General features: G+C 41.8%; 1 protein-coding gene across 2 annotated transcripts in view; it reads left to right on the top strand.

Annotated features, from left to right (window-relative positions):
- HACE1 (HECT domain and ankyrin repeat containing E3 ubiquitin protein ligase 1) overlaps positions 1–25660 on the top strand; it is a 118183-nt gene that overhangs the window by 82484 nt on the left and 10039 nt on the right. For both annotated transcript variants that reach the window (XM_088460435.1, XM_088460434.1), the window contains exons 17-22: positions 657–744; positions 839–988; positions 2477–2673; positions 14351–14482; positions 22000–22098; positions 24576–24646. In XM_088460435.1, coding sequence (XP_088316561.1) covers positions 657–744; positions 839–988; positions 2477–2673; positions 14351–14482; positions 22000–22098; positions 24576–24646 — 737 coding nt within the window. The remainder of the gene's footprint in view (positions 1–656; positions 745–838; positions 989–2476; positions 2674–14350; positions 14483–21999; positions 22099–24575; positions 24647–25660) is intronic.

Below are 25660 nucleotides of genomic sequence, written 5' to 3'. Positions count from 1 at the left end.
GCAGAGATCTGTCTGTACACATGTGGATCTCTTGCACCAAAGATGTGGAATGGTACAAGTGTGCCCTGACTATGATGACTCTTATGAAACCAAGTGTACAGATAAAGACGGTGCAATCACATAGATGTGCAGGCAATTTCGGTCCACTTATGTGCAAATCGACCTCGCAGCGTTTATATGCATTTTCAGATGCGGTTTATACTTGTAATCTTTAAGGCAAATGCAGCTGTAGTTGTATGGTCTTAGTTCTTTGATGTAATTTTTCCATAACCCAAATTAAAACAGAGCAAACCTATAAATGCTGTTTTGGCTTATGACTGGCCATGCTTAAACAAATAAATTAGCCAGAAACAACCAATGCTGCCTAGAAACAGCTGTGTGTGTTAGCAATTCATTCACTTATATATCACTTTCCCCTTTTTTAAATTTCACATTCCATGCAAAATTTTATTTGATTCACTTTCAGTATCTTATTTTTTTTACTGCAAGACATGTTTTTCTTGGGGGGGACAACAAAACATAGTAAGTCTTGCTGCCCTCTTGGAAATACTGATCCACATGCAATAACCTAACAAGGTATTCCTGCCCCAAACATCTGTTTATGTGGCTGGTAGATTGAATCCTGGTTGGTAATTACTGGATATTTTCTGTTACAGGGACAAGGAGTTGTACGTGAGTGGTTTGATATACTGTCGTCTGAAATGATCAATCCTGATTATGCTCTTTTCACACAATCAGCAGATGGTAAGTAATGAGATACCATTTTCCAGTGTGTCAAATTTACTGTTGCCATCTATTGTTGTAAAATAAATAAAATGGTTTTTAATTCTATCAATAGGGACAACTTTCCAGCCAAACAGCAACTCCTCAGTAAACCCAGACCACTTGAATTACTTCCGATTTGCTGGCGAGATTCTGGGACTTGCACTTTATCACAGGCAGTTGGTCAACATTTACTTCACCAGGTCATTTTACAAGCACATCCTCGGTATGAAAGTAGATATAGCTTGCTTTTGTTTGCTGTTTGCTGTATTGTATATAATTGGTAATTGTTACCTTTAAATTGTTTTCTTACACTATGATTTGGAAGATCAGATTTAGTTCTGCAGAGTATACAAAAAAAGTCTCGTTTATGTATTTACATATTTATATTTAACATCCATCTATCAAAATAAATGTAATATAATTTTTTTTTAAGCTGCATTGGTCCTTATACATGACACCCTTATTTTTGCTCTTAAGGGGTGTGCAGCTATTTGGTATCAAAATCCTCCAGGTGCAATTGATGAAATCGAGACTTCTGCAGGTTTAGTAGTTAATGAAGGGACCTGCTATGGTTATGACAGGAAAGGAAAAATATACTGTATATTGTTAGGTGTTCCAGCTTTTAAGGCGTAGGTCATAATTTTAATCCAAATTTAGCAATCCAATATTCATTCAGAGAGCATACAAATTTTAATAAAAATGTTAATTCCCTAATTAACATTCTCCTGCAGCCATAAATATTCTAACTAAGACTTCTGGCTCCAAAATATGAAGTCGAATGTTGATCATTCACTGTATTTATTGGATATTTTGTAACTTATGTATATAACATTTTAAAGACATACATGTTCATTTTTTACTACTTACACGTGTATTTGTAATGCTAGAATGCTTTATATTACAACAAAGCACTACTTCCCTTATGTTAATACTAGCGAACCGCCCCGGCTTCGCACGGGAGCAATTTTGAATTTACGGCGATAGTCTTTTTCTAACCAAGGTCTTATAAGAATTCCTTGTAGACGACATTTAGTCGTTTTTCCTCCTGAGGTCAGCACGAAAACATTTTAGTTTTGATGTGATACGCAAAAGACTAAGTAAAGTTGTCCATTAGCAAAATAGTCCCCGCTTAGGTCAGCTCTAACCACGTCAAGTGTCTGTAACTGTGCTTTATTTATTGTCATGCTAAATTAGACTCTTACCGGGAATGAAATCGGAATGGTAAAAAAGGGAAAAACTGAAAATTTGTATCAGTAAACCGCTTATTTCAATTTTTCTGGAGAAATCTGATAATACATATCAGTCTCTACATGGTATAAAATAAAGTCTATCGTTATTTCTTTAATGGGTTTAGGCAACGTAATAAAAAAAAACACCCAGACGTCGATTTTATCATGGACTTGTTTCACTACAATTGTCACTGCTGGGCTCCCTTTTGTCATACATTAATGTTTCATACACCTAAACCATCCTCGACAACTGCTCTATAAAATAGTGAAAACTGTATCAAAATCCGTCCAGTGGTTCTTGAGATTAGCCTGATCAAATAGACAGACTCCTACTATGGACAATATTTTATTCTATTTATAGAAGATAGGTACTGCAATACATTCCTTCTGCTCAAGAGGGCAGCCTCATGCAATAAATGTGTTAAGCAATTTGGACAGAAGGAAACCTCTCCATTGAAATCTGCATGCTTTTAATACTGCAGGTATTCCAGTAAATTATCAGGACGTGGCCTCCATTGACCCAGAATATGCAAAGAACTTGCAGTGGATTTTAGATAATGATATTAGTGACCTGGGATTGGAACTTACTTTCTCTGTTGAGACTGATGTGTTTGGAGCTATGGAAGAAGTGCCCCTAAAACCTGGAGGGGCAAGCATACTTGTTACACAGGAGAACAAGGTGAGTGATGAGATTAGTGTCAAGATGTGTTTGTAAATCGTCTCTGAAAAGATACGCTTCACGCTCTGATATAGTTCTGTCTACTCCGCTGGGGGATATAATCTGTGGGAGATTCAATACTTTTAGCAGTCTCTGTGCTACCATTATTCAGTGACATTACTAATCCATCATAATGTTAACAGTGCTAAACTGTTTTATTCATTGGAATTCCCTCAACATGAACTGTGATTTCAGGACATTTTTGGTTTAACTTGAAAATAACTCTAGTGCTCATAATACATAAATAGGCAACAAGATGTTTTCTTTTATTTAATCAAAATATACCTTAAAGCATTGCTTGGTTTTGGGAGTGGAAATTCTGCATTTTTGGAATGTTTGATGATGTTTTGGATACAATTTTTTTCCATTTAATCATCAGCATTTTATCCCAACAGCATATCATGGCTGGAAATTCTGACAGCTTTCCATTTTATTAGCAGCGTTTAACTGGAATAATATGCATTCGGTGTCATGATGCTCTTATCCATCATTTGTCATAAAGTGTCGGTGCAGAAAAATGTTTAGATTCGGGTCTCTGCCACAATTTTAATTACGAACATCCATTTTGCTGTGATGAATACACAGATGTACTTCTTGTAGGAACCAGCCTTATGTTTCAGTTTTGTCTGTAAAAGAAAATACAGGATAATGATCCATGATTGAAGCGTTGGATTGATTTAGAGCTGCAGATTAAGTTATGGTTTGTATGCTATTTTTCTTGTATGAGAACAGATGCTGGGAAATTCACTCCTATAAATTATGTGTCATATATAAAACATTGGTTATGTTAAGGAAAATTTAGGCCGCCTTCTCCTAAGACAAAGTGATAATTGCGTTGTCTGACACAGATTAAAGAAATTGTGCCAGTTACAGGTCATGCCAGAGTTGTTCTGGGAAAGGAATATAATGAATATTTAACAAGGCATACACAGTCACTTGCCAATGTGCAGGGATGATGGGATCTTTTAGGGAGAGGGGGCATAGGAATTTTCTTGTGAAGTAAAAATCAAGTTAAAGTTTTCTATTTTCAGAGGAAGGGGGCGGCAGATTTGTTAAAATAAAAATGATGCACTTAATTGACAAATAGATTTTGGTTTACAGCCTCCTAAGCTTCTGTGCGCTTACCAGCTAATACTATGAAGCTACATCATTCTCTGCCCTCATAGTCCTTTTTATAGTGCCATTACTTATTCAGAAAAGACATTAGAGTAATGATTTGAAATGTTCTTTATGAAAACTATTAAGCTGGACAGCAGCAGTGGAACATAAATGGATGTAAATGTAATGCATGTTGATAAAGCACATCTAGCATAGTTTCTAGGGGAGCCAGTAGAAATCCTTTCATTTATTTGCACTTACTACTGTGGCATGTCCATTGTGCTTCACATCTTGGTTTCCTTTCTTGCAGCTGCTCCCATCTTTTATTTTTTGTTTTTTAAAGCCCATAGGACTTGTATACTTCATTCATATCAGCATTTGCTTTGCTGTTACATTGAAAAGGTTATATGTGCAGTTTCCACCCCTTCTCCACTGTCCACCTCCTGTAGGTATTACGGAAAGACTGCTGTTTAGCGGCCAGACACACGCTGGCTAGTTCTCTTTGTGGCACGTTTCTTCATTCTTGCTGAGGGTTGCAGCAAAGCACTTTTCATTAGCCACAGGCAAGACAAAAAAGTGAATATGTATGAGAATTGCCAAACAGACTACCGATTTGAACAAGTAGATTTGTCACACAGACCTATGTCATCACAAAATATATATGGTATTCCACTGAATCAGAATGCGATACATTATATTAATACAAAAAGAATTACTGACCCCTTTTCATTTTTTTTTTTTAAACCTAAAAACCCAAGTGTAGTAGGGGTAAAATAAGTCCTGTAAAGGAAATTGCCCTATACATCCTATAAGTACATGTTCATTCCGGGGTTCTTCTTTGTATTGGAGTCTTCAGATAAAATTTGTTGTGCTTAGTCTGGTTAAGACAGCTACTCCATTACCCGTGAATGTGGCAAAGCATTCTCTATCCTTGTGATTTGCTCTTTTTTACCAGTTAATTGCATTTCCGATAATACAACTGATGAAAACAAATCTTGTTAAAATATTTCCCGGGATGAGCTTTTATTACCTGCTGGATCCAGACTGCGAGAATGTCTGCCGCATGTTCTTCATTTTTCTGCGGAGTGCTGACCTCTTAACAATTGCTGGAGGAAAGCTCAGTCAATTTCTTTTTACCTTGTGAAATGCATACATCTGCAAAACACGCACATCCTACAGAAAAACTCAGCATAGAGCAACAACACTTTCTCTATGTAAGGCATTGTGAATTCTGTTCCTGATGTGTGAGTGTGATAGGTCATTCTTCAGTACTCAATCAAAGCTTATTCACTAGGATTAAATGTTGATTGTGTACTGATGAAGCATAGTTTATTGCAGATAATGGCACAACATGGCTAAGGATTCCTGGAAGAATCCATGGTTTCCTTTCACAGATATCCAAATTGTTTCTAACTGAAAAGCTTGGGATATTTGCTTTTGTTTTAATAAATAATCTGCTCCATAATGCACTGTGCTCTTTAATATACAGATGAAGAAAAGTTTATTGATCACTTTGGAGCTCACGCATTATATGTATGCTACAATTGTTTCAATGTCTATTTTTGAAATGCTGTAAAGATGTGTCTTCCTTGCGCGTTAAACAGCCCTTCTAGTCGCGCCATGCCGTGGCGTTACTCAGCGCCGTGTGGGTCGGTGATTACGGCAGGCGCCAGCGGCGCTCTGCTAGCCGCTACAATGGGGACACAGGACTGCAGCTGGGCAGACGGAGAGAAACAGGTATTGTGCAGCCCTTACCTCCGGCGATGGAGACCTGCCGGAGGACGCTGCAGTGGGGCAACTGTTTCGTCCGCTCCCCCACTAGACCATCGGGGCAGTTAAATGCTGCCGTCGGGGACCACATTAGAGGCCAGCAGCACCCAGCGGTTCATACAGCAGCGGGGAGGTAAGCTCTCCCCTAGCAACCCTTCCCCCAGCCCAGAGCACGATCCCTCACAAGAGGTTTCCCACCTCTGAGCTGAACCTCTTCCCTATATGAGATGACCCTCCTCCCTATATGAGACTCCCAGCAGCCATTAATCAGGGCTTTTCTGAAGCTACAGGTCTCAGGAGTTTCGGGTTCAGTCTCCCTGTATTCCTCTCCCTGGGGCCAGGTTATACAGTGCACAAATCCTACCAGCCCTTTGAGGCTTCAGTAGTTGCACATTATAAGTATATTTATATGCATTGTATGTGACTTGTGCTAGCTCTGCTATTGTGATATACTGCCTTTAAACTTTCTGACGGTCAGTTATATCTATCCCTGCTGCTCTTTCTTAAACCCTCAACTACGAGGTGTGTAGGGGTATTAGTACTTCACATTAGCGTGAACGCGAACGATAAGTTTCCGCGTCCAAAACACGCAATGCCGGCGAAAAGTCGAACAGGCAAAACTTTTCCGCGGGTGCAAAACTAATCGAATATCGCCCTATGTTGGTATCCCCTATGCATCCTTCTTGGATGGATGTTTATGCCCACTCAATTCAGAATATGGCTCAAACGTCTACCGCCTATCGCCAATAGTTACAGGTGGACAGACTGGTGGCTACCAAAGCACATAGGTGGACTGTATCATCCTCTCAGTCTACCCAGCTTTCGGATTGTGATGCATCATCTGATGAGGCAGATGATGCACAAGCTTCTCTCTCTGAGTCACACTTGGGCAAGGAGCACCGTCATTCAACAGTGGATGTTCCTTCTTTAGTGAGGGCGGTTAAATCAATCCTGAATATAGAGGATGCTTCACCGGCCCCTAAGCTTAAAACCCTGGTGTTTACACGTCAAAAGGTGGTTAAGGCTGAACTCCCTCAATTCAGTCTACTCTCTTTCTGGTGTTCTCACTAGGCCAGCAATGGCTGTGGCCTGGGTGGCTAAAGCTATCGATGGATAGGCAGAGGCACTGGAAGAGAGCCTGCCATCAGACGCTACCATGGAATTACTGGCCTACATCTCCCATATTCAGGAAGCGGCCTCTTATTTGGGAGAAGCTGCATTGGATACTGGACTCCTTGCCTCCAAGGCATTTGTGACCTCGGTAGTCTCCTGCCGGGTCCTTTGGCTATGCTCCTGGAAGGCGGACATTGGACCCAAGAAGGCACTTGAATCCTTACCCTTCTCTGGAGACAAGCTGTTCGGTGTAGAGTTGGGCAAGATTGTGGCTACCGTGGCAGCCTCAAAATCTGCCTGTCTGCCATCAGCAACTCTGCCTAGGCTGTCCTCTTCTCGGTCCTTTCGCCCCCAGGGTAACGCAAGAAGACAGTCCTTTCCCAGGCAGTCTAGTTCACACAAGACCACGAAGCCGTGAGCCAAGCTGTCTTCGTTGGCCAGACGTTTGGCTTCCAAGTCAGACGACAAACCCTTCGCCTGATGGGGCGGGACTCCTCCTGGGGGATTCCAAGGTGGGGGGCTGACTTCTTCGATTTGGCGACAAACCACAACAGACGCCAGGTCCGAGAAGTGGCCTTTCAGGCGTCCTCCCCAGCAATTTTTTACAGTTCCCCCATCAGACCCTATCAAGGCCTTGGCCCTCCAGGAGGCCATTTACTCCCTACTGAGTTCAGGTGTGATAATACCGGTTCCTTCGGCTCAGAGAGGAACTGGATTTTATTCCACTCTCTTTTTGATTTAGAAGCCGAATGGGTCTCATCAGCCTATTCTGAATCCAAAACCCCTCAACAAATTTATCCGAGTGCACAAATTCCGCATGGAGACTCTACGATCAATTGCCTGGCATTGGAGCCAGGGATTTCATGGTTTCCCTGGACATTCAGAATGCATACCTGCATGTACCTATTACTCCAACCCACCAAAGGTTCCTGTGGTTTGCTGTTCTGCAGCAACATTACCAGTTTCGGATGTTGCCCTTTGGTCTGTCAACAGCCCCTCGGGTCTTTACCAAAATAATGGCAATGATGGCAGCCCACCTCATGCGCCAGGGAGTCAGAATCCTGCTATACCTAGACGACCACTTAATCTTGGAACACTCACCGGTTGTGTTATGCCATCTCCAGCTGACCGTGGACTGCTTGCAAACACATGGCTGGATCATCAATTGGAAGAAGTCCTCCCTTTGTCCGACACAGCGGATGGTACTTCTGGGGGCAATCCTGGATTCTCGAACACAGTGGATCTTTCTGCCAGCAGACAAGATTTTGACACTATACTTGCGTGTTCGCAGCTTGCTCCACAATCGGAGGGTATCCATTCACTCAGCAATGCAGGTCCTGGCGTCTGTGGTATCCATCTTCGATATGGTGGCATACGCCCAGTTCCTCTCCAGGCCCCTTCAACAACTGATTCTCTCCTGGTGGAACAGGCAGTATTATCTGACCCAGTCCTGGCAATCCTCCTCTCTTCGAAAGTTCGGCTTTCCCTCTCTTGGTGGCTGCATATGTCCCATCTGAACAGGGGTCGCCCCTTCTGGATTCAAAATTGGGAGTTTCTCAAAATAGATGCCAGCCTTCGCAGATGGGGTGCGGTAACCGGTCATCATACCTTTCAGGGACTGTACACAACCCAGGAAAGTCGCCTGCCCATACACATTCTGTAGCTTCGAGCAGTGTACAGAGCACTTAACTTGGGCGCAAGAACTTCTCCTGGAGAAGCTGGTCCAAATCCAGTCCGACAACGCAACTGCAGTAGCCTACCTCAACTATCAGGGAGGCACGCGAAGTCGGGCAGCCATGCGGGAAGTGGCAAACATCCTGGTCTGGGCTGAATATCATCTCCCGGCAATCTTGGCAGTGTTTATCCCCGGAGTCCTCAACTGGGTAGCGGACTTCCTAAGCCGTCAGGACATACACGCCAGAGAGTGGGCTCTTCACCCGGATGTCTTTCAACTCCTGGTGGACAAATGGGGCCTACCAAACGTAGAACTCATGGCCTCACGTCACTACCACATGGTCCCCAGGTACGGGTTCAGTACCAGAGGCCCCTCAGCCGCTTTCGTGGACGCTCTGGCAGTAAGGTGGGACTTCAATCTTGCAAACCTCTTTCCTCCGATCTCCCTCATCCCAAGGGTTCTCTGAAAGTTCAAAGAAGAAGGCGGTACGGTAATGCTAACAACCCCATCCTGGCCCAGGCAACATTGGTTCACTGACCTACAAAGTCTCTCCATAGACGCTCCTTTTACACTTCCTCTATGGCAGGATCTACTAGCACAGGGTCCTTGACTGCATCCAGACCTACCTCGTCTGTATTTGACGGCGTGGCTGTTGAGTCATCCCTTTTGAGAGCCAAGGGATTATCTCGCTCTGTGGCCCAGACGATGCTCAGGGCACGTAAGCCTTCCTCAGCTCGCATCTATTTGGCATGCTTACTTTCAATGGTGCTCCCCCAGGGTCTATGACCCTACAGTTTTTATTGTCTTCCGGGTGCTTGCCTTTCACCAGGCTGGGTTAGATCTAGGACCGCCTGGCCTCCCTTAGAGTTCAGGTTTCTGCTCTGTCAATCCGGTTCCAGAGAAGAATTGCTCCCCTGCCTGATGTAAGAACATTCTTTCAGGGTGTTCTCCACATTCAACCTCCTTTTGTCCCTCCACTGGCTCCATGGGATTTGTCCTTGGTTCTCCGGGCTCTACAGGCTCCTCCATTTGAACCTCTGGACTCAGTAGACCTCAAGTGGCTGACAGCGAAGACGCTCTTTCACCTCACTAGCTCCTCTGCCCGTGGGTTATCTGATTTTGCAGCAGTCTTCTGTCGCTCCCCCTTCTTGATCTTTCATCAGGACAGAATGTTCCTCCGTACCAGGGCTGGGTATTCCAGTTCCATTTGAATGAAGAGATTGTGGTTCCAGCCTTCCCGTCCTCGGATCTTTCTGCAGATGAAGCCTCCTTAGATGTGGTTCGTGCTCTTCGGATCTACGTGGATCGTACTAATTCCTTTAGGAAATCGGATTCTCTTTGTGTTGTACGGCTTTCACAAGTGAGGCTGGCCAGCTAACAAACATACTCTGGCTCGATGGCTCCGCATGACAATCTCTCAGTCCTGTTCCAAATGGGGTTACAGCACATTCTACTTCGTCTGTGGGACCCTCGTGGGCGGTTCAACGTGGTGCTTCTGCTGAACAATTGTGCAAGGCGGCCACGTGGTCTTCTGTCCACACCTTTCTCATGTTCTACGCCTTTGATACCTTTGCCTTTAAGGATGCTTCCTTTGGGTGTTGGATTCTCCTTTCAGCTCAGGAGCGTTCCCACCCTTAGGGGTTTAGAACTTAGTAAATTTTGCCCTGTGTCCAAAAGCACATCCTAAACCATAACACTCCCACCACGAGCCTCATGTGTCTTTGCCATATCTTGGTTCATCCTGCAATTTGATCCATTATATTAGGAAATGTTTTCTCAGTCCTTCAGTGTTGTTTAGCCCACAGTATAAGCACTTATTATAACAGGGCTAGGGCTCAGTTGAGTTGTCCGCTATCAGTTCCCTTATATAATTAGGTACAACTAGCTGAATGTTATATGTAAAGAATAATGTAAGAAGAGACGGCAGTCATGATATGGAGAAATTATGAGATGAACTATTTGGTGAGTGAGAATGATGAACAGTTCAGAGGGAGAATGGTTAAAATAAAGGCATGTAGCATAGGGGATGTAGTTAATAGACCGGCGGACTAAATGCCGCAGGTCTATATTCCGACACCAGAAGACCGGCAAGGGACAGAAGATAGGCATCGAAATACCGATGGCTATCTTCATCCTTCATCCTGCCGAAGGACACCGGACCGATCGAGGTGAGTTGAGAGATTATAGGTCCTGCGCAAGTGGTGTAAATGGTACTGCTTGCCACAGGTATGCTGCTGCACTGGGGGATGCCTGACGTCATCCGGTGGGTAAATACAGAGAAACGTGGGGACCAGATGCTGCGCACAACCTATTCCTCCTGAACTATGTATAAACTAAAATAGTTGAACCCAAATGATGAGATGGTACCGACTAAGTAAATAAATGATGCTTTTACTGATAAAAAGTGTCACAATATTAGTCACTACAGATGCAATACAATATATGGTGCCTGTATACCATTGGTTGCATATGTAAATATACAAACAAAATAAAACAAAATAAACGATGCTGCAATTGATCAACAATAATCAGAAGGAAAAGAATAGATAAAAATATAGTGTATAGCAAATGTGCCAATCTAATTGTGGATAGGCACTAGTGCTGGTCTGATGCCGCCAACTGAATAGTCAAATTATGATAGAGATAGTTATCGTATAGTGTTAATCAGGGAGATCTAGCGGCGTCCCGCTAGCTCCAAAGGGGTACCTCGGTGGTATGCTGTAAGTCCTGTGGATGTCTGTACGTTGCCCGGGTTTGTTCTCCGTGTAGTGTGGGGGAGGCTAGCTGTGGCGAACGCCGGGGATCACTCTGCGTCGCAGGCGCCCTGAGTGCCGAGATCACGGACACTGTCCCTGTTGCCAGGGGCAGGTCCGTGCGCGTGCACCAGGTGCCGGACAGGGGAGAGGGGTGCCTACGGTCCTAGCTTGCGCAAGCCGGGGGCCGCAGACGTCTCTGCACCAGAGGATACTTACCCAGATGCCAAGCTGCTGGTCCCGGCGGTCGTCTTGTCGGGGGGGGGGGGAGTTAGGATCGGCACAACCCCGGGAGTTTAGGGTTAGGCACCCCTAAGGGAGGGTTAGGGTTGGTGAGGGGATGGTTGGGTGACTTACCTGCCGCTGTCAGGTTTTCCTCCTGTCGGGCTGACGCTGTCGAGTTTAAACAGCCGCCGGAATTTCAATCCCATTTCGTAGCATAGAGATGACAGCAGGATTTAGACTACAGAATGGAAGGAAGCCACACAACCATTGTGCTTTCTGTTAGACATACCTGGCATCTTTCATCTTTTCAGGCATAATTTTAATAGTAAAAGTGTAGAGTGTATTATAATGTGAATTATATGGTTACTCTTTGGACTTGCACATTCTCCTGATGTGTAAGCACACCATGTAGGTACCTGGTACTGCATGCTCAGTTTATGGTTGGTGTCAGGCATTTAGAATGCTGTGCTTTACCAACTAGGAATCATCAGCGTTCTGAAGTGATCTAATGCTGAAAGTGTTATGTTAAAGTGATCAGGGAAAGCTGCTCCCATGGACACTAACAAAGTGCTGACAAATGACACTACATAGTTTCATGCATGCTGCGTTTTGACAGTCGAATTAAGCTGTGGGTCACAGGAAGAGTCCCATGTTCAATTAATGGTAACAGGGCTTGTAATCGGCTGTGTAGCTCTAGCCTGAAAAGTTTGTAATCCAACCCATGTATATTTAATTGTACCTCATATTCCTGGTATGTGTGGTAAATACCCATACAAGGTACATAAACAACAATGGAAAATGCTGTTTGTAGAGTACAAGGCGATAAATGCCAGGAACAGATGGCTTCTGTTTTGGAGAGTGAAAAGAGGGCAGATGATTATATGATTTAAGAGTGTATTTATCGTGTAATATTTTCCACATGTAATTTTAAATAATTTTTTTTTTTTATCTGGGGGGGGAGTGAAGATGCAAGCTAAATGTTTCTTACATGTGTCCACATACACTGTGGCTTTAGTTTCAACAAACAGCCCCTCCTGTGCGAGTCTGCCATGTGGAGCATCTTTTCCCTCAAAATGTGCGTCTTATTCCAAGAAATAAAAACGTCTGGAAGTGACAAAACTACTTTGCTAGACTGCACTGATCAATTTAATGCGCAACACTTGTACATCTGTGTGTAAATGAGTCGGAGTCTATATTACGAGGCAGCGGCTGTGGCTTTTTGTCACATAAAGTTCCATTGTGCTTCATTTGCGCCTTTGTACATTTTTAAAATGAATTCCTATGCAATTTAAGTCTCAGCCCAGCATCAGTACACTTTAAGTGGGGCTTCACTGTGTCTGCGATGCTGATAAGTTGTACAGTTTAAAGAAAAAGACGCTACCTTACACCTTTCAGAGCAGCTCAGTCGTGTCTGGCGTCACATGAATGATGTGCTTGTAAATGTAAGCTGAAAGACATATACTGTATATGAGAGCCCTGTATACACAGTCAGAGGGTAGAATGCCCACGTTTAGTCACAGGTTAGCTCAAATGGTGGAGTCATTCTGATTCACCTGCTCCTCAGCATGCATACTCATTATTCCCGACCTAGTGGTGTCATAATCTATGGATCTCCCAGTACTGGGCAGAGTACTGCAAAATGACCCAAATGACAGCATGATGGAATTACTGGTGTTCTCAGACAAGAGTGTTTTTCACCTGGCATTCTGGAGACATTACACATGATTACGTGTTTGGAGCTGTTACACATGAATAAATGTAATGCCATTTACAATGTTTAACAATTACTGTCTCTTTAGATTTGTAGAAAGAGCAAATGAACACTGTTGTGGAGGAGGAGGTGTACGTTACATGTGTGTCTCTCAGATTCTTAAGCAGAGTGTTTCCCCTTTTTGTTTAGAATAATTCCTAGATATGCTGCAGACAAACCTTAATAGGTGCATGGTTCAGCAAAGCATTATTGGTTTTTGGACATGAACTGCAGTTTTATGGTTTGCTGTTTACAGTGCTTAAGCTCTGGATTCCCACACTGCTACATTTCCAAACTGTATAATATAACTATTTTATTTCAAAATGTATAGCTATGCATTTGTTTGTATAAACAAGTGCATTGTTCATTTGTCTATCACAATACCCATTGGAGACACACACCGTAGGATGAGTCACTATCTATGAGACTGCAGCTTATCAGTTTCACTAGGAAGCTGTCACAGCGTACCTCAGCTATGGTAATGCTTTCTACTGAGTTTGAAGGCTGCATTTTCATAAACAACAGTTTATACACAGAATAGAGGACTCCACTGCAACATCTTCAATCTCCACTATATACTTGTTTATTACTTTTGCTAATGTTACCAACGGTGATTTATCAACAACTAAGAAGATGAAATGTTAAAATACTTTATTACATGATAACAATATGTAGGTATACCAGTACATATACTGACTTGTTTTTTGCCATACAGTAAAAGGTTAATATATTGTAATAGGTTTTACAAATAATGGCAAGTGTGTTAAATTCTGTCACCAAACCTTTTTGTATAAACCATTTATATTCCAGGCGTCCACTAGATGTCACTACACCACTGCAGTTTTTGTATTTTGTTTTTATTTTTTGTCCGTTTTACAAAACTAATCCTGTTACACAATATTTAGGATGCATTTATGTGTATGTTCAGTAATTTGCAATGGTGCTTAAAAAAATGATTAAAAAAATAATTTGTTGTATACATTAATACAGTAATCTGCAGCAGTTCTTGAAACCCATTTACTGGTGACACACAAACTACTAGCTGTAAGAATCGTTTTCTCAAGGATTGCCTTGTGTCTCTGTTCAGCTTCATATTTTTTTTTTTTTTAGTGTGTAAAAAAATAAAATACAAATTTTAAAGCCTTACTTAGATGTTAGATGAATGGTTACTTTAGTAATGAAACACACAGCAGATACATTGAATATGTTCTTACAGTGTTTTCAGTCTCGTTTAATTTTTTTTTTTTATTGCAGGCAGAATATGTCCAGCTTGTTACTGAACTTCGCATGACAAGAGCCATTCAGCCACAGATCAATGGATTTTTGCAGGGGTTTCATATGTTCATACCGCCTTCTCTAATACAGCTTTTTGATGAATTTGAGCTGGTGAGCTGAATTTATATCTCCATGCTTTTGCTTGAAAACATTGCTCTCATAGCCTTGTATTCATAATTAAAACAGCTATTTTAAGATTACCGCTGTTAAAAATAACACTGCAAACGTGCTGCAATCCCCACTAATGATGATTTGTTGCACAGTATAACAGTGATCTGTTTTGTTTTTTTCCTGTTCCATACATTTAGTTATTTAATAAATTGCATGTTCTTTCCTTTAGCTCTAAAATAATAAGTGCAGTTGAAGTAGATATATATATATATATATATATATATATATATATTTATATTTTCACATGTGTGTATATGTATATATATATGTGTGTGTGTGTATATATATATATATATATATATATATATATATATATATATATGTATATATATAAATAATGTGTGTGTGTGAGCACTAATGAAAGTTTGATAAAGCTATAAGGCAGGGTGCTTTGGAAATCATATATTTTCTGCTCCCCCTACAATGGTATAGAAAACGGGCTGAGCTGGTTTGCGGAAGCCATGACGTAACATAAGTAGAGTTTACTTTAAAACTACCACTATTTAGGCACTTGTTCTCTCCCGGTGAGACCTGAGGTAGTTCAACCCCAGGGTGCTAATTGGGTGGTACAGTTATAAAAACGGCAACTGCCATCTTTATTCATTAACACTTTTTTTTCTTTTCAAAGACCCCCAAAATAAATTGTTACCTATCATTAATCTGCCTTTCTTTACACTATTACAGGGGTTCTAATTTTATGGTTTCCTTACATGCAACCAAAAAAGTTTTCCTGTGCCAGTAATTATCCCCTATTTTATCTTAGAGATACATCCACAAAGCCTGTCCTGCTGGGGATGGCAGGAGTGGTGTCTTAGGACTGAATTTGAAAACTAAAGGTGGATATCTACCTGACAGATATATCTGCAGATGATGGTCGTTCATACACACTGAACGACCATCATCTGCTTGTGCCCTCGGGTCCCGGTGGCCAGGGGGCGGGACCCGGTGGGCGGGTTGGGGGCGTGTCCCACCCCCCTCCTCGCGGCTGCCGCTCTGTGTGTATGGGTGGTCTGCCGATGGACAGATATGTCTGCAGACATACAGTCAGGTGCATAAATATTGGGACAGAATTTTCATATTTTGGCCTCTATTTACCACCACAATGGCTTTGAAATGAAACAAACAAGATGTGCTTTAATTGCAGACTTTCAGATATAATTTGAGGGTAATTACATCCAAATCAGGTGAACGGTGTAGGAATTACAACGGTTTCTATATGTGCCTCCCACTTTTTAAGGGGCCAAAAGTAATGGGACAAACTAAACAATCCTAAATCTAACTTTCACTTTTTAATACTTTGTTGCAAATCCTTTGCAGGCAATTACAGCCTGAAGTCTGGAACGCATAGACATCACCAGACGCTGGGTTTCATCCCTGGTGATGCTCTGCCAGGCCTCTACTGCAAATGTCTTCAGTTCCTGCTTGTTCTTGGGGCATTTTCCCTTCAGTTTTGTCTTCATCAAGTGAAATGCATGCTCAATCGAATTCAGGTCAGGGGATTGACTTGGCCATTGCATAACATTCCACTTTTTAGCCTTAAAAAACTCTTTGGTTGCTTTTGCAGTATGCGTTGGGTCATTGTCCATCTTCACTGTGAAGCGTCGTCCAATGAGTTCTGAAGCATTTGACTGAATATGAGCTTATAATATGGCCCGAAACACTTCAGAATTAATTCTGCTGCTTTTGTCAGCAGTCTCATCATCAATAAATACAAGGGAACCAGTTCCATTGGCAGCCATACATGCCCACGCCATGACACTACCACCATCATGCTTCACTGATGAGGTGGTATGTTTTGGATCATGAGCAGTTCCTTTCCTTTTCCATACTCTTCTCTAATATACAAACATTTTGTTTGTATATTATTTATGTAATTTTTATTCTTTCTTATTATATTAACACTTATTGATTATCTTGACACATCTATACTTGACACTTCACTATCACCTTTCTTCCATTTTTCGTGTGATGCCTTGGGAGTGGTCCTTGGCTGGTTTCTTTTGGTCTGCTCTGTGCCTCAGACGTGAACCCCTTAATGTTAGGGACGCCGGTATAGAGGAGCCTTGACGCTGGCCCGGTGCTTAATCATATATTTGCAAATGTATGCAACCAATACCTCTGAATTTCTATTATCATGTAGGATTCAAGTATTTTTGCTAATATTGCTGCAGTATGCTGGAGGGAATCTTCTTTTTTTCTGTGGTTCAGTATAACCCCGCCCTTTACAAGCACCTGAACAATATCATTAAGCTGATGTGAGCGACCACCATACTTTGTATTTGTTGCTCTCAAGATTATATCAGCATGGAACTCTGAGGGAAATCTTAAGCTGCAAGGGTCTACAGTGCAAATTACATACTCCAGGATTGGTGATATCTGCATTTCATTCAAAGTGCAGACCAAAATAGGCGAGTGACTGCAGGTCAATTGACTGCAAATTGTAACTTTTGGCAAAAGCTGCCAGTTTAATAAAAAATGGTTTGCAAGTTCAGTGTCAAAAGAGCTCAAGGCAATAGTCTACTGAGCAGTGGAGGAAGGGGACATGGTCAGATTAATTGTCCTTCACCATGGTTTGGCACAAACCATAACAACTCTACAGCCCTGGATTTTTTTTTCCAACAATTAAGTGATCTGTTCTGCTATGATTGTTCTGTGAGAAGTGTTTTCCTGTCATTGAGTGCAATCTTTCCCTTAAGCATGATCGATATAGTTTTGATAGTATACACATTGTATAGTATGTATGCCCGATCCGTCATTTACGATGATCGTTCACTGCATCGTCCCATCTGCTGTTCTGCACGGCAGATGGGACGATGCAATGAACGACACGGTGCAGTTACATACAGTGTGTAATGATACATTGCGTCTCTGTAAACCAGATTGTGCAGTGTGTACAGCACATGCAATGTATCGTTACATCATATCGCACCATCGCTGGGCCGCACCATTGTATATAGTATGTACCCAGTTTTAGAAGGCACTGCTCATGTTAATCCATACTTAATGATAATGTTCTTAAGTAAATCTCTTAAAGTAAGAGAATAACTGTCGGATATGACCGACCTTCAAGTTGCATTAAACATTTATATACCGTGTCTGACAAAGAATAAGGAAGGACACATACAGCATAGTGTTTATTTTCTATTCTAATGCTGGCCATATACTAGTATGACCAGCATAAGATAAGATTCATCTTATGATTTCCTTTGAAATCCCCAGCAGCTCCCTGGCAGTCCCAGCCACTCGATTGACACACGATGTAAATACAATCTCATGATACGATTGATCTGCAGTTTAGGAGGGAAGGTCATTGAAAGAAAACACACTTCTTCAAAATGTCACTGAAATGACGCCGGTCGGATGCATGATGCATCGCATGGAGAAATACACGGCACGATCTGCATACGATTACGATAGATAATATGGGCTGCACATGTGATCACACGATACGTTTTAAGAGCGTCTGGAGCGCGCATCGGATCGTGTCCTACCTAAAAAATACACTATTTCCACAAGATTCACCGTTCGACGCATCAAAGATTGGGCAATCGGCCCAAAATCTCACTAGTGTATGGCCAGCATAAGTGAACAGCATCAGGCACTGGTACAGAGGATCCCAACCACGATCCTCAAGGCACACAAACAGTCTCGGTTTTAAGGATAGCCATACTAGAGCACAGGTGTCTTAATTAGTGCCTATTATTTTGATTTAAGCATCGGTGCTCAAGCATTTGGACTGTTAGTGTACCTTGAGGACCGAGTTTGGGAAACACTGCACTAGTACTTTTTAATATCACCACCACAACTTATTCAGTGTCATGCAAACATAATTAATATTAGTAAAGTAAATAATTGTAGTCACTAGATTGCAAGAAAACCATCCATATCTAAACATACAATTGCAAATATTTGTGAAAATTATTAATAATGACATGGATAATTATTTTTTAATAATGACATGGATAATTAATATAGATAAGTAAAGGAATGGGAACTTTGAAAATAGACAATAGTTAAGTCTGTATCAGTCATGTTCTTAATCCCTTTTCCCTTTTAAAAAACTGATAATGACATTCTTAAGCTGGCCATACACCAGACCAACTATCCGCCAACCATCTAACTAGTTGGTTGGTTGGAATGAAAATCTGGCAATGCATGGGAGCAAATGACCTTCAGCCATTTGCTCCCAAACACCGGAAAACGGACGAAAGTTGTTGTTCAGACAAGTTGTTTAAATCAAACATCAAATTTAACCAACTTGCCTCAACAACCTTTATCGTGTTTTCAGGTGTTTGGGAGCAAATGGCTGATTCTCATTTTCCCCCATACATTACTAGATTTTTATTCCAACAACCAACTAGTTAGAGTAAAGTTGATCTGGTGTATGGCCAGCTTTAGACTATGTGGCAGATTCAATTATCAGCTGGATATATCGCGTGCGTGGTCTGTGCAATGAGCAATTCAACCTGCCAGCAGCCCTGATGCAGTAGTTAAACTTTTATTTCTTCTTGCCCTTCCTGAGGGTGCATGCAGAAATCGCATTAACTGCTGCCTCGCAGCTGCTGGCTGGTTTATTGCGGGTCTCTAATTCAGTATCTCCAGGCACTTTACAAGGGAGAACAGACCATGCCACACAACCTGCGTCTAATTGAGTCTAACCCTATGAGTTGAATTTGTGTGTTCATAGAAAGAATGCATTCCTTTAAGGAAAGAGAGAATGATTTTAACCATGTAATGAATATATGTGGATCAAATAATATCTAAAAATGCATTATTTCCAGCAGTATAGAGTATGTATACCCCATGTTGCAGTGTGGGTGTTTAGCTGGTTGACAAAGACAGCTCCACAGAACATGTGCCCACTGATTTGCTGAGCACGGCATACGACCTACTCAGTCACCACTTATGCTTCCAATTGGGCATATTTATGGGATGTTCTGGAACAGTGCTGGAGGTAGTGAAAACTTCTATCTATGAGAGATTAGTTTTTAAGTTTTTGTGGAAAAACAAGGCAATCCCAGAAATTGGTAGGCTCCACCCATGGCGCATATATCATTGTGCCACATTTGCTATTAAGGGACTTTTATATTGGTGGTTCCATTTTTTCACTACTGTATGTGCAGATGTGAAAAAGTACAGACCTAATTTTACATATTCTAAATATATTCTAACATATAAAGTCACATATTTGGAGAAGTCTTGTGCACTGCTTTTTGTTTTAAATTTAACTAAGAGGGTAATTTTTTCATTAAGTGATTATTGTTGGGTACACCATGGCACTGTCCTTTAGTATTGCTGCCTTACAGTACTGGAGCATTGCAACAAGGGCAATCTGTGTACAGAAGATTGGGGAATTCGGTTCAGAGCAATGTGCTGCCGTACATCACCATAATGTCCAACTGCTCACATTGCCGTTTATTATTGTAGACAATCTTTGCTAATACTCCTGTGTGGGGTGCCAGGGAAAATTTGCAAAGATACTCTTCATGTATCGCAAGGAATTGAATTTCTTCATATAGGTTCTACTATGCTTGTGTCTGTTTTTTTTTTTTTGCCAGTTACTCTGGGTTCTTCCTATAGTCCAAAAATAAGCTAATCAGTTTATTTGGGGAAGGATGGAGGGGCTAGACAATTTTAGATTGTAAGCTTCTCCACTGATGCAGGGACTTCTGTAAGGAATGAAACATTCTACTGTATGTAAAGCACAGCATAATTTGCCGGTGCTAGAAAAATACAGAATAATATTATTGCTGTTTGACTTTATTTAAACTGATGTATGTTATTAACACATTTAAATTTATAATAAATACTGATAGTACATCATTACAATAGGAAATTGAACACACTGCAGCTACAAAACCCTTGAGTCTCCCCATTATATCTTTGTGAGATTCACTAATTTAGAATAAGCTTGTGTGACATATGATGCTGTTTACACCAGAGAGATTTGTTTCTTTTTGCACTTTCCATGTGAGATGAGCTATGTAATTTAATGAGCGTATGCTGTCTTCATTCTCTGTGTGCACGTGATTGCTGATTAATGGTGGCATTCACTGATCTCATCCCCTGTTGCTTACAAATACCTTTTGATTGAAAGTCATCTGCTCCAGAATCTTGTACACATTCTATTTACCTGTAGGACGCTACAATGGGAAACAAATGTACAATAAGTTAGAAAATAAACAATGCACAGAAAGAATAAATGTTAGTTATTTCCTTTTTGTAAATTGCTATAATCAGCCCACAAATTGCCCAAGCTGTGTGTTTTGCTACAAAACCTATATTTTCCCTTCCAGCCTGTATGGTTGTTAGCACAGTGCTGTATTTTTGATATTTTTCCTCTGGCATCTAGCCTTTATATATACAATGCTACTAATAATGTATTATCTGCAATTATCTTTCTGTGCATATTTTGAATTGGCTCCTAAATGTAATCTACTGAGTAAATAAATCCAATGTGCTGTGCAGAGCTCCAATGCAAATAAGCTTTTCTGTAATTGCAAGATAGGAAGCCAACATTACTGCACATTGCACATAGCAAAGATACACATTATTAACTAGCGACAGATAAATATGCACAGTCAGTTCCCTTAATTTCCTAATGCAATTCTGGAGCACATCATGGCACTTACAGCGGGACAAATAAGACACTTATTAATTGTTTACATTTATTATCTGGATTATATTGCACATTTTATTTTTTAATTAGTTTGCTATTTAAAAGCTAAAAGGTGCAACGTACAATTAAACAGAATGTTTAATATAAGGCTTAAAATCTATGCTTTTTTCATTCTGTTATAATTCTGCTTCTTATTTCAGATCTACTGGTAATATGGGTGTCATTGAATAGATGGTCTGGTTATTGCAGTTTAATGTTGCTTTATATAGGAACTAAGAAATCTCTAGTGCCAAGTGTTTATTTTAGGAAAAACCCGTTTGTTTGAATTATTAAGCAAGCATGCTATGTTACGTCGTGCTCCTGTAAGCTCTTTTTTTAGGTCACTATGTTGTTCTGCAGTCAGCAGCAAGAATGTTACTGAGCTCGATAGGTGTTAATTTACTGTAAGGCTATATCACTGTTTTGCTCCCACAGACGTAAATAATTATTTAATCAATCAATGTATCTATCAGACTATAAATTACTTTCTAATCTAACAAATGAAATAATGAATGCACGTTGCAATAAGTATGAATCCTTAAAAGCTAAATTTGTGCCCATAGATTGTGTTACTGGGATTTGCAGTGAATCACTGTATAGAACTGCAGATCCTTTCTGTCACTTAGACACCCTTCCATTACGATGTAGCTTTGGCCAGCTTTGCTTTCATGAAAATATGCGTTTCAGCAAAGAAACCTCTGTAACATGGTGTCCATTTGCCTCCTTCAAAACATTGAATTTCAAAGCTACTGAGTAAATTGGTGCATGAAATAATGCGTTGACAATTTTGTCATTGAAGGAGCTTCTTCTGTCTGGCATGCCAGAAATTGATGTGAACGATTGGATAAAAAACACAGAATATACCAGTGGCTATGAGAGAGCAGATCAAGTCATTCAGGTAAAACATTTAAACATTTAACATCTGTTTCTAAAATCCAGGTTTTACATTTTCACCTAATATTGCAGATTTAGTATGTATTATTCCCAGGCATTTCAGTGAGAATAACATTCTGTCTTTCTACAGTGCACATAGTTCTCCTTTTGTCACAAATTTTCACAAAGTCTGTTGTTAAACATTTATAAATGGTATTTTTTTGCACCACAAAGATCCATGTTACATCTATTCAACTCTATGTCCCCGAATATAGGCACAAATGAAGTGTGGTAATGGGGTTTTTCTCTAGTTTGTGTATGTTTATCTGGGTGAAGAATTATTGCCATAACTTTAGTAGAACACCACTACTCCCAAGCCCTCACCATATTTTACAGAAGCGCTTATTCAGTAACTAGGCCACCAAGAGAAATCTTCACTGCTTCTTGGGCCCTTTCTCCTTGAGGCTGCGCGTGTAGCCTAGAGACTCTGAACATCATTGCACAGGCCCCATCACCCATAAAAGGTGGTGCTGTCTCATTTTAGGAGGGGTGTGTCTGTGCAGACCAATAGGAAGCAGACTAGGAAGTTTCTACCACAAAAACTAATAGGAAGCGTCTTATGTGGTCCATATTTTCTTTTTACTTTTCCCAGCCTACAATGTGGCTCAGATAGAGCTGCAGATGCACAGATGGGGTCGGAGTTTGAAGTTATAGGTTTGTGTTCAGTATCAAATCATAGGTCTTTTTTAAAATGTGTTCGTTTAGTAACTGATGCAATGTTCAGGCTATCCAATTTATAATAATGTTCCTAATAATCCAATATATTTATTACTAATGTGAATCAGCACTAAAGCTGTTTCTTATTAGATTATTGGTATTAGTACATGCCAGGGGAGAAGCTAGCCTTACCATCAACCGGGGCAAAGACATCACAGCACATGCCCCCCCCCCCCCCCCCTCCCAGTGTATAGTACACTCCCTCTAGCTATATGACCACCTTATATGACAGATAGCATTAAGCAACTTCCGTATACTACAGACAGCTTTAGTGACCTGCATATACTACAGACAGCACTAGTGACTGCTATATAATACATATAGCATTAAACTCCTAATTACACCCCTCATTCTAAAAAATAACCCTTAATCCTAATTAACCCCATTATATCATTAACTCCTTTCCCCAACCTTATTCTTAGGCTTACCACAAATTATACCCAACCACCCCTCATACCCTAATTTACCTCATCTGCTGAGTCTGTCTCTCCTGTGTTGCAGCCACAGCAGTGCCCAGGAAGCAGCTGCCTGTTGGCCAGCTCCAGCTGAGGCTGCTGCTGTCAGTGAGGGTGAAGCAGGGCCATGTACAGACAGGCATGGGAGACAGGAGCCATGCAGACTATTGCTGAAGAGCATGGCCCTTGGGAGGGGATAACTGTAGGCTTGCCCGTCCTCCCTGGTTTCCAGAATTGCAGCTTAGGTGGGTAGCCCCCTATAGTGACCGATCCTAAGGTTCTACCTTGTATATACTTCCTTATTGCTAGATTACAGATGTGTCCACATAAATCTAGCCTTCTTGCGCTTCAAACTGCCCTTCTAGTGTGTGACTCTGTATTCGTAAAGCGATGCGAATAGGAGGCACAAGCAGCTTATGCTGATTAAAATATGTGGCATGCCTATATTCTGTATGTGACTGCGGCTGTATCTGCATGCAAAATGCTGTATTACAGTGTCAAAGCCGCTAACACTGTATTGTAGCATTTTGCATGCACATATAACTGCAGTCACACACAGAAAATAGGCATGCTACATATCACTTTAATCCGCATTAGCTGCCTGTGCATCCTATTCGCATCGCTTAGCGAATAAGGGAAAAAGTTGCACAGTGCTCGCGCGTTATGTGTAATACGACTTGTAGAGCATGGAGCATAGATGTCTGTGGACACATCTGTATACATCTAATAGTGCATTCTTCTGGAGGCTCTCTTTCTGAGGGACCTTGTCCAGTCCTCTGCATATGCAAGACTCTCCCCGATATGCCCTCCTTTTTCACACAAACAACCTCTGTCTGCCTACACGAATGACCGAGGGTCTTACAGGCATATTGTGCCTTTTGAGAAGTGCGCTAATTTAGTTGAAAAACCCTGCCTCATTGTTTATGTATGTTAACCTGTAGAAAATGATGATGAATTTACTGGGATTCCTATTGCTTGATCACCCATCTACAAGCTCATGAATGTTACACATTCTCACCCCTCTGCATCTGTATGGATTCCAACAATTCAGACCTTGAGAGAATTTAGTTTACCGTTAACGCTTTCTTTGTACATTTTGTATGACACTGCGTATATATTTCCTCTAACATATTGTATTTGATAATAGATCATGTGACATGACATTCTCTAGACTGAAAACAATGTGTCCGCATAATGCTGGTATGTCATTTGAACCTTGCTTTCCTACACATTGTTTATATTTAAAACTACTTTCTGATTCAATTTACAGTGGTTCTGGGAGGTTGTACAAGAATTAACTCAAGAGGAAAGAGTTTTGCTTTTACAATTTGTTACAGGCAGGTGAGTAATAGAATTAAAGAATAACTTCACAACATGCCACATACTGTATATATAGAATGGGGGGTAGGTGCGCTCTTCTTTTCTTGTAGAATTGTGGTGTATCCTGGGTGTGGTGGGAGATTGTGGATAAATGAAGAGACAGACAAAGCGAGGGTGTTCAGCAGATATGTGGTGCCCGCGGCGTGTGCTGGGTGCTGTGTCCCCTGGGCCTGCTGGTGGCTGCCGTGCAGTCCGCTGGGCCGAAGGTGGGGATGGGCTTCTTCAGGGGCCACACTCTTGTTCTGTCATGTGGATATGATCACCCTTGTGGGGAGGGTGGTATAAATGGGGCACATTAGCGGTGTGGGCACCCTCGTGGAGAGGCTGGTCCGGGACAGGGTGCCGGTCACTGGTGGTGTGACCGGCAGTCGCGGCCAATGTGTGCCTCTGGGGGATGGCGGGTCCAGGACAGAGGGCCGGTCGCTGTGGGTGCTAACAGCGGTCCTGGCAGATGCGAGCCCCACGTGGTCGAGGTAGGATGGCTGCAGATGCGGGGAGGCGGCGTGAACAGCACGGCAATCCTGTTTCCTGGTGCGGGCGTCGATGGGATCAGGCAGGGATGGTGTGTTATGTTGGAGTGTCACCAACGCGTTTCGGGATCGCCCACAACTGAGGACACAGCGCAAGCGTGCCCCATTTATACCACCCTCCCCACAAGGGTGATCATATCCACATGACAGAACAAGAGTGTGGCCCCTAAAGAAGAAGCAATCCCCACCTTCGGCCCAGCTGACTGCACGGCAGCCACCAGCAGGCCCATGGGACACAGCACACGCCGCGGTTACCACATATCTGCTGAACACCCCCACGATCAGGTCCGCGACCTCCCATAGCAAGCGCGCTGCCATCCCATGGTCCGACCACCGCACCAGTGGAGCTCGCCAGGACAACCACCGTACAACTCCAGCCCCCTACAACACGGCCGCATCGTTCACCAAAGTACTTACCGGTAGGTAAGTACTTTGAGACTAAGTT

The sequence above is a fragment of the Taudactylus pleione genome, unplaced genomic scaffold (genome assembly GCF_031769625.1).
Source record: "Taudactylus pleione unplaced genomic scaffold, aTauple2 ptg000046l, whole genome shotgun sequence".
Lineage (NCBI taxonomy): Eukaryota > Metazoa > Chordata > Amphibia > Anura > Myobatrachidae > Taudactylus > Taudactylus pleione.
This window is presented reverse-complemented; position numbering and strand designations above follow the sequence as displayed.